At 49.6% G+C, this 10,132-nt stretch overlaps 1 protein-coding gene across 1 annotated transcript in view; it reads left to right on the forward strand.

Moving 5' to 3' along the window:
• The first annotated feature begins 9,896 nt into the window (after nucleotides 1-9,896).
• ERCC6L (ERCC excision repair 6 like, spindle assembly checkpoint helicase) overlaps nucleotides 9,897-10,132 on the forward strand; it is a 4,668-nt gene continuing 4,432 nt past the window's right edge. Inside the window, exon 1 of the mRNA XM_019521160.1 lies at nucleotides 9,897-10,050. Within this exon, the coding sequence (XP_019376705.1) occupies nucleotides 9,926-10,050 (125 nt within the window). The 5' untranslated portion in view covers nucleotides 9,897-9,925. The remainder of the gene's footprint in view (nucleotides 10,051-10,132) is intronic.

Raw genomic sequence — 10,132 nt, forward strand, 5'->3', positions numbered from 1 at the left:
ATATAGGGCACACCTCTGCACCAATGGATAGTATTAAGCATGTGTCAGACTTGATTAATTGAATCTGCTGCCAGTCTGCTGAAGTGTGCTAGTTAGCATGCTCCAGCAGCCTCTGCGCCATATGTATTCAGTTCACTGTCCCCATGTTTTAAAATGGCAGCGGCAGCACTTTAACTAAAGCTCTTCTAACAAGCTTTGTTAAAGTGCCCCTGCTGCCATTTTGAAGCGCAAGAGCTGAATACATGTGACACTGCGGGTGATTTAATTACAGTAGCTCTCAGAGCCATTTTATTTAAAGCAGACCCTCTCCCCACCTGTATATAGAGGCACCTAGGGATTTTTCAACAGTTTTTCACATTTACCTCCAGCTGCCACCCAGAAACTTGGTAAAGTAACTTAAAACTGGGTGTTGAAACTTAAAGCAACCTGCTCACTCACTAGCAAATGTTAAATTAAAACAAGTTTATCACAAGGGAAAAGGGGAACAGTGGTACTCCCTAGCAAAACCTTAACTATAACCTTTAACTGTAGCTCAAAATGGATCACAGTCACAGGCAAACCAGTCAGTGGCAAACCAACCTGGGGAGCTCCCTCCTTGCCCAGTCACTTTGACCTTGCCCAGGCTGGCACACTGGCAGGCTGGCATGGCCAAACTGCTCTTTGGGCCAGGCAAGTCTCTGGTCAGAGATGTCCATAGAGCCCCCCAGTGGCATAGAGGCATGGCATGGGGTGGCCTGAGAAATATTTCTAGCTGTATTCCCAGCCCAAAATCCAGTTCCTTACTCATTTCCGTATACTTAGCACAGTGGCTGGCAGGCTGGCAGTTGGCAGCCTGGTACAGCCAAGTCGTGCTTTGGGCTGGGGAAGTCTCTGGTCAGAGATGTCCGGAAAAGCCCCCTGGTGGTACAGAGGCATTGTGTGGGGTGGCCCAAAAAGAATTTCCAATCATAATCTCAGCCCAAATGTTGGTTCCTTATTCAAGACACTATACTTAGTACACTAGGCATGAGTGGCTGCCGGTTAGCAGAATGTCACGAACAAACTGTGCTCTGGACAGGGCAAGACTCTAGTCAGACATGTCCAGCATAGTCCCCCGGTGCCACAGAGGTATGCTGTGGGGTGGCCTAAATAGGACTTCTAGCCATAATCCCGGCCCAAATGCCTGTTCCTTATTTGAGCCAGTATACTTAGTACAGTGGGCAAGGATGCTGTCAACTGGCAGCCTGGCACCACCAAACCATGCTTTTGGCAAGGCAGGGCTGTAGTCAGGGTTCTTTGGGACAGTCCCCCAGTGGCATCAACAGGAAGTTTGGGATGGACCAAGAAGTATTTTGCCCCATAATCCCATCCTAATCTGACCTTCATTTAGGGCTCTGTACTTGATGAGGGATATTATTTTACATATTAATTAGTACACATGCATAGCTAATGGAATTCTCTTTCTTTACAGTGTGTAATTCATGAATAACAAACTTTTATTGGGTCTAGGTTAGCTTTGAAAAAGGAACCGGCAACTGGGAATAAGCAACCAATTTCAGCCTCATGCTAACTGGACACTTTCTCTTCTGGGTCAGGAGTTTTATAGGAAGGGGTAAAGTATCAGATGACCCTGCCTGGTGACTCTGGTTGCAGGAAGTGGGTACATAGCTAGGCCTAGATAGTGGGTTCTGACTACATGTGCCCACCTGAATGCTCAGTTGAAAAGGAGCTAGATTAGGATGAGCGACAGCAGCAGGCAGGCCAAGGCCCCAGGTTAAAGGTATGGCCTAATGCTTCCAGTGGAATAGAAGAAAATTGCAATTTAGCAGTCCTCCATAGTTAGGCCTGTGTCGTTTTCCCCTCTTGGAATACAAGACCAACATGGAAAAATAAAACAAGCAATACACAAACCAGCTTTATAATCAAATAGGGTGTTGTAGTTTGAGATAGAGAAGGGGTGGGCAAAATACTAGGTCTGTGTGAGTTGGCAGCGATCTGATCCAGCTTCAGATTTGGCCGCTTCAGATGGCAGCGATCCAATCTGGAGCTCTGGTCTGGGTTTCTGCCGTGATCTGAACAAAGCGGCTCCGAAGCTTCGGAGCCATCTTGGAGATCCAGCCATAGAGTATAATGGGGGAATCAATGAAACATGTATAACTTTGTTGTTTTTTGTCCGATTTGGATGAACATTGCAGGGATGGTAGCCTCTGCTGAGAGCATGAAGCCTATCAAGTTTCAAGAGGATTGGCACAGGGGTTTGGGAGAACTGTACCCCAACTTCTTGAAAGCCAAACTCATGTTGTGGCTTTGTGTTACACCACAAGGAGGTGAAATCTGCAGAGGTAGTGGCCACTGGTGAGGCCATGGAGCCTGCCAAGTTTCAAGAAGTTTGGTGCAGGGGTTTGGGGGAACTGTACCCCAAATTCTTGAAAGCAAAACTCCTGTCATGTCTATGTGTTACACCACAGGGGGGTCAAAACTGCAGGGGTGGTAGCTCTTATTGAGGCCACAAAGCCTGCCATGTTTCAAGAAGTTAGGTGTAGGGGTTTGGGGGGAACTGCACCTCAAGCTGCAAATAAGCAAAACTCATGCCATGGGTGACCGTGTGTGTGTTAAGGTGCAGCAGGGTGACAGCTGCAGGGATGGTGGCCCCTGCTGCAGCCATAAAGCCTGCCAGCTGTCGAGGAAACCAGTGCAGGGGTTCTGGATTCTGGGGCCCTGCACCCCTAGCTGCTGACAGACAAAACTCATGCCATGGGTGCTTATGGGACTGACTGTGTCTGTCTTGGGGCAGCTGATTGTCTGTATTGATTCTTTCTCTCCTGAGTCTGGTGTTGTAGGTGCTAATTGATGGCAATTAACTGGCTACATTAGCTAGGTCCTGTGTATTGAGCTGGTCCCTGAGTGAATCATGATTGATTGGTAACTGGTAACACAGTAGCTTAGCAGCCAGGCTTGCAGTAGTGTCTCCCATGCCCCAAGACAGAGACAGTCGGTCCCACAAGCACCCATGGCACCAGTTTAGCCTGTCAGCAGGTAGGGGTGCAGGGCCCCAGAACCCCCCTGCACCAATCTCCTCAACAACTGGCAGGCGTCATGGCCACCGCAGGGGCTACCATCCCCGTAGCTGTCACCCTGCTGCGCCTTAACACACGCAGTGTCACCCATGGCACGAGTTTTGCTTGTCCACAGCTTGAGGGGCAGTTCCCCCCAACCCCCTGCACTGATGTTCTTGAAACTTGGCAGGCTTTGTGGCTTTTGCAAGAGCTACCAGCCCTGCCATTTTGACCCCCCTGTGTTGTAACACAGATGTGACAGTTTTGCTTTCAAGAATTTGGGGTGCAGTTCCCCCCAAACCCCTGCACCAATCTTCTTGAAACTTGGCAGGCTTCATGCTCTTTGCAGATTCAACCCCCCCTGGAAATTTCATCCAAATCGGACAAAAAACAATAAAGTTATAGATATTTTATTGTTTCCCCATTATATCTTATGGCTGGATCTCCAAGGCAGCTCCAAGGCAACTCTGAAGCACTTCGGAAGCTCTGAACCACTTTGGGAAGCCTAACAAGGCCTGTGCTTCGACCGAGACATGCTGCTTTGGACCCTGAAGCGTCCAGAACTTCTCCGGATCCTAAGTTCTGTCCAAAGCCTCGCACAGCCCTACAAAACATGGCCCACAGACTGGATCTGGCTCACCAATTGATTAGTTCCATCCTGTGGGCAGGCACCTACCAATTGCTTGGATCTGGTCTGTGGTGCTCCACATGGGGCTGAGCCCCACCTGAGGCAGTCTGTGCTGCGTTCTCACTACACCCGCTGGTCCCAGCATCAGCCAATGTGCACAGCTACCTGGTGGGACTGCTCCCAGTGCGGCTACAGCTGCCTTGATTCTGCTTGCCCACCCCACTCTCCCCTGCCATAATGGGTCTCGGCTGCTGGGCTGTGGAGGCCCTGGACAGCAGCAGGGCAAGAAGCCCCAAGCCCACAGCAGGCAGCTGAGTTCTCACCTGCTCCACCTCTGTGCACAAATCTGGGGGGTAGATGCCCTCCCCATATACCCCCTGGGAGTGCAAGTGGCAGCAGCGAGCCAGCCCTACCCCTGCCATCCCTCAGATGCTTGAGAAATCCAAGTAAGATGGTCATGTTCCCCCTCCCTCTGCTACACAGGAAGACACAAATTCTTACAGTTCATACCAATATGACCTCATGCTCAAATCCCTTCCTGACCCCCCAGTGCAGTGACTGTCTGAGCCTGACTAGAGGGGAAAGACCCTCTAGCCAGGAACTTCAGGTTTAAGTCTCAGTAGGAGCAGTGGCACATTACAGTAAATATCCCCAGCCTTGGCTGCAGCCAACACCAATGCCCCTCAACCCCCACCACCAAAACAAAACAAAACAAAACAAAACAAAACAAAACAAAACAAAACAAAACTCTGACAGATGTAACAATATAACAATAACAATCCTGTCACATAAATACAAAGTACATTACTCAAGAACAGGGTAGCCTGACACAGCTCAAGCAGGAGGATGAGGACACTGTCAATCACCTAATTTTAGCCATTCCTAGTAAGAAAAACAAATCATCTTGTCTTTCTGCAGGAAAGATACAATTCAGATGCAGCTCATGGCGTGAGTTTTAGCCAAGGAAACTTCACAGATGTCACTGAAATAACAGCTCCAGATAAAGGCAAACTTCCCCAGAGAATCTATGGTCAGGAGGATTTGGAACTGCATAAGGAGACCTCCAGAGTTTTATAGCATATCACTGCAACTGCTCAGCCGGGTGATTGCACACCCTATTGAAAGACATTTCCCAGTGAAGTACCAAATGCTCCAACCATTCTGGGCAGGAACGCAGGCAGGGACCCTCACCTGCAAATGGGAATTTCATGTGAAAGTTACAAGAGGATTAAAACTGGGGAGCTGAAGTGTGCCCCCTTCACACCCCCCATCCTCCATATCCCTGTGGGGAAGGAAGGCCTGGGGGCAGAGGGCCTGGGTGGACTGTGCCACATGGTCTCTCTCTCTTTGCCTTCTCATCTCTGCTTCTCCAAGGATGTCATGTTCTATTTGGGTCCTTCTTTATTCTGTGAGTTCTGCCCCAAGGCAAGGATACTTGAGTACATAGACATCCTGGAGCTGGGATTGGCAGGATCTCATTTAGGAAGGAGCACAACCCTGCTGGGCTGGCATTACTGCCCCACTTGCAGCCCTCTCACACTGGGAGAAACTGTCCTTAAAAGAGATGTGACCAAGACCCGAGTAGCATTCATAATTTGTACATAGCTAGCATCCACAGGATGGCTGAACTTCCTGTTTTCACCAGGACATATAGTTTTAAACAGCTGTCCTGGGCATTCTCTCAGTTTTCATTCAAATTAATCTTTTATCTCACTTTCAGAAACCACCCTGTCGCAAGAGCTGGGACAAGTGTCTCACCCTCTTCTCTCCTACACTCAGCATGTTCTTCTCTACAGACATACATGCACTTTCTTACTGGGCGCATCTACAAGCAGGCCCAACTGTGCAGTTGTTACTGTGCAGGCATTTAGCACATGCTTTAGCAAGTACTAAATGAATGTGCAGTAACAACTGTTACCATGCAGTTCTGGCAGTGCACAAGTCGTTTCCGACCCTACCGCACAGTAGTGCCAGCATCATGGTTTGTGCTTGCTGATGCTACATCACCATAGTAATGAGCTACGTCACTGTAGCTCATCGCGGTGGCAACCTAGTATCTCATGGAGATGCACCCACTGGCCTATTCCACTGAGACTAAATGGCAAAAACAGCTAAGCCTGCTAGAAGGAGAGGGAGTGGGCCTACCCCACTTTGATATTCAAGAAATATGGTTACCCTACCTATCCTGGAATAAAAAAAGTAAATCCCCAGTCCTTAGGGATGAGTGAGGTTAGTTGACTGGTTAGTGTCTTGCTGAAAATCTATAGAGGGGGTCTGTCTGGGGAACACATATTAAGTGGGGCTGGACACATGTGACCTGAGTGAGTGCTCTCATTTTGTATACTTGATCCCTGTTTTCAGTCCTATTGTGCAGTAAAAGGGCCTCCTTGCAGGGTTTAAGCCAGGTCTTTATAGACAGCAGAAACCATGTACTTAACATCAGGTTTATGACCCATTTAACTTAACTTCCTCTGCCAACTCCCCTTCATTCCACAGTGATAACTGTCCATTTCCCTTTCAAGTGGTCCAAATGATATCATTAGCTTAAAGCAAGGGTGTCAAACTCACCTGGCCAATGAGTGATGTAAGGCCAGCCCACAGGCCAGATCAAGCCCACAGACCCCACCTTCCCTTTGCCCCTCCACATGCTGGACTCACCGCATGCAATATCTCTTCTGGCTGATCCAGGCCACACACTGCATGCAGTGCCCATTCCAGCCAGTCTAGGGCCCATGCTGCATATGGTGCTATGGGTACCATGTGTAGGGCAGGTCACGGACCAGCTGGAGCATGCATTGAGTGCTGCATGGATCGCAGAGCAGCTAGAATAGATTGGATTTTATTAGTAGATGTTAAGAATCATGAACCAAAAAGATGACAAAGCCTGAAGGGAAATGCAGAGTGCCTAAGCAAGGGACTCGCATAGGAGGGATGGGGGTGAGGGGAACGCAACTATGTTACAGAAAATACAATGGTAGCCAACTAAGCCTGGGGATGAGGAGGGAGGGAGAGGGGTCGTGATGCTGAGAGAGAAAGAAGATAGATGCACGCAAACCCATACAATGGTCTGCAATGGTGCAGAGGGTAGGTTGAAGAAAGTTTCTCAGTCTATAGTGTCTTATCGCGGGGGTCCTCTTCAGGTCAATGTACTGGCAGTGGCCCGTGACGTGTTCGATGTAGATGTCACGGGACCAACAGATGGTGTTGGACAGTATGAGGCAGTGCATCAGCTTGGCATAGTGGCAGGAGACACGGCAGGCATTCAGGATGCTCTCAGTGTTGGGGTCCCAGGCTCCAAGCGTTCCCACAATGAGCACATCGACCGTCACATTGTAGCCGTGGCCCCTCATGTTGGCTAGTGGGGCGTACTTCTACTGCTTGCAAGCCAGGGTGTCATTGAAGGCTTGGTGCCAGTTCTCGAAGTGGACAGTGATGTCCACGATCACAATCTTCTTGGTCTCCTTGTTCTTGATGATGATGTCTTGGCGCATCTGGCTCTCGCAGCCTGGGACGGCGTGTTTCACAGAGATCATGTGATGCATGTCCTGCACCCTGCCTGCAGGGCTGGGCTGGCACGTGCCAAGTGTGGCACACAGGGGCAGCTCTGGGAGCCAGGTGGTGTGGTTCCGCAGGCCAGATCCAGCCCACAGATCGTATCTGTGACATCTCCAGCTCAAAATGAGAGCAGTTATTCAACTTTCACTTAGCTTAGATGGAGATTACTTCTTTCTCAGGTTGGATGAATAGTGCTTGAAACTAAAAGATTATTTACTTTCTCTCCCAACAAAATAAATTAGTCTGATACAAGATATTCCTTCAGCTCACCTACCTTCATTCTCTAATGAGCCAGTGCTAGGCTGGGCTAGGAGGACATCAGTGAATTGCTATGTCTGGAGAAGGCTGAATCACAGAAATGGTTTCTAGAGAAGTGTGAGGCAGGGCATTCCAGCTGATTGGCCAATGCAGCAGGACAGAGATCCTGGCTGGTATTGTTGGCTAAATTTTGTGTTGAGACCTGTTATTTACTCTTTAGTATACATACATGTAGTTAACATATTATATTTTAGTTAGTTATTAGAATATATACATATATAGTTAACACAGATTACTACTGCTTGACGTAAGTATAGCTAAGTGCTTGCTTGTTCTAGCAAGGCCCAGAAAGATGACATCACCAGCGTTGGAAAGATTTCCCATGGAAACCTGACAGGAGTTGTTCATACACACATTCCAAAGATAAGGCAGGGTGCAAATGGAGGGAGCATTTTTTCCCAGGCTGTAACAGGCCCTAGGCTTCTCTTCTCATGCAGATTAAGATGCAGCTGAAAGCACAAAAACAGGTTTCTTATTGTGTTATTGTGACTGCACCTAATTAGTCCAGCACAAGAAGCACATGTGAACAGTGCCTTTATTGGCTGGGCTGGTGTTTTGAACACCAGAAACACCTGGTCTACTTAGGGGTAACACTGGACTGTATACTTACTTACAAAAAGCACATATTAAATACCAAAGCCAAGGTCAACACATGAAACAACATTCTGTGTAAGCTTGCAAATTCCAAGTGGGGAGCACATCCATCCACCCTATGCGTTACTGCCTTAGCACTTTGTTTCTCTGTGGCTGGATATACTTGAACCACCTGGGGACACTCAAGTCACAGTAAACATATTGACACTGCCTTAAATGATACATGCAGAATTATAAGAGGCCACTTAAAACCCACCCCAGTTCCCTGCCTATACACGCTATCTGGCATAGTATCCCTTTGTATTAGAAGGAAAGTAGCTGGTGACATTGACTGGCAGGTAAAAGTCAGGCAACTACCACCTGCTATATAGACATCAACAAATGCATTGGCATCTCTCATCGATAAGTAGCTTTTTGTTCTCAACCATACCATTGGCCACATCCCTAGAATCAGTCAGAGCTACACTCTGGTAAAAAGAATGGGATAAACTAGGCAACAAAGCTACTGAATTACCCACAGTGAGGAGTTAGCATCTTGCTTCATCTACAAATAACATACATGGCAGAGCCTAAACAAATTGAGAGCGGGTACCAGAAGATGCAACTTTGTCATGAAATCATGAGGCCTCTATACAACTGACCAATGTGTTTGTCAAGCAAAGCAAACCCTGGATCATCTTCTGAGGTGCCCTGTAGCACCACAAAGCACCCCACAAGATCTGGCAACACCAACACCAGAAGCAGTGGCCTGTGCAGAACATTGGGAACAGACCATATTGAAAGGTTGGACTGGAGACACAACAAAAAAGATGATTGGCTGGGCAAGGTGCAGTGGACTTAACCCACAAACGACTGAACACCAGTGCAGGACAGATGGCATAAGCTGAAGGTATAAATCTGGAGTGGTAAACAAGAGGGGATGTGTTCTCTCTTCCAGCATCATCATGTAGTTGAGGTCACTGAACCTGTAAAATGCCTGTGTTACTTTTCTAAAAACCACTCAGCTATTTCTGTGCTCAGGAGGGGAAAATGCATCTCTATGTTGCTAGCAGCTCCACTGGCAGAGGTGTGTCTGGGCAGCAAGGGCCATGGCAGGCATTTCTGGGAACTTTCCCAAATGTGCCTGTGATAGACTTTCCTCCGCACTTGGTGGCTGGCTGAAATTTCCCTTTCAAGTCCTAGGGAGAGGCACTAGTCTCCCACTTTGGACCACTGTGCTCCAGAGGAAGGGGCAGCATGGACAGCTACAGTGCAGCTTTTCCTGCCCCAGCCCTTGTGGTGGGGCTCTTCTCTGCCCTGTAGAGCAATCGGGTGGGGAGGGGAGCTCCCCTTTCAGCACCTAACTGCCTGGCAGGGGGGTGAGGAGTGACAAGTGCAATTGCAGGCTGCCAGTTCCTGCGGTGCTCAGTGGACTGAACTTCGGGGGCTACCGTATTACTGAAGAAACCTCCCTTCCTGGTCAAGCTTTCCCCTCCTTCAAGGCGAGCAGGACTCAGTTTCCTTCTGTGAGTCACTCCATAAGCGCCTGCAAGCTTCCTGTAGTAGCTAGCGCAGGGTTTGCGAGGTGGGTGGGGAGTTGCACTGGTAGGACTGCGCAGCAGAAACAGGAAGCGGTTAGAACGTCCCTCCCCTCTTGCTCTGTGGAAGCTGACAGACACAGCAGCATAGCGGCTGCGGGCAGCAGAGCCCCAGGCCGCCAGCGCCCCGTCCCCGGCCACGTGACCGCAGCGACTGCCCGGGCCCCTCGAGCGCTCGGGCCGCACCGATTGGCTGGCGCCGGCAGCGGGATCTCGGGATGCTGCTGATCGACTGGAGCGCGCGGGGCATGCTGGGGCGCGGCGCGGATTTGAACGGCGGGTACTGCAGCTCAGGGAGGACGATGGCGGCTGCGGAGCCGGAGGTGGCGGAGCGGTACCGCAGGTGAGGTCGCGCTCGGGCGACAACGGGGCCGGGGGGCGGGGCGGGGCGGGGCCGGGCCGGGCCGGGTCGGGTCGGGCCGCCC

Source organism: Gavialis gangeticus, unplaced genomic scaffold, assembly GCF_001723915.1.
Source record: "Gavialis gangeticus isolate Ggan-Ray unplaced genomic scaffold, GavGan_comp1, whole genome shotgun sequence".
NCBI lineage: Eukaryota > Metazoa > Chordata > Crocodylia > Gavialidae > Gavialis > Gavialis gangeticus.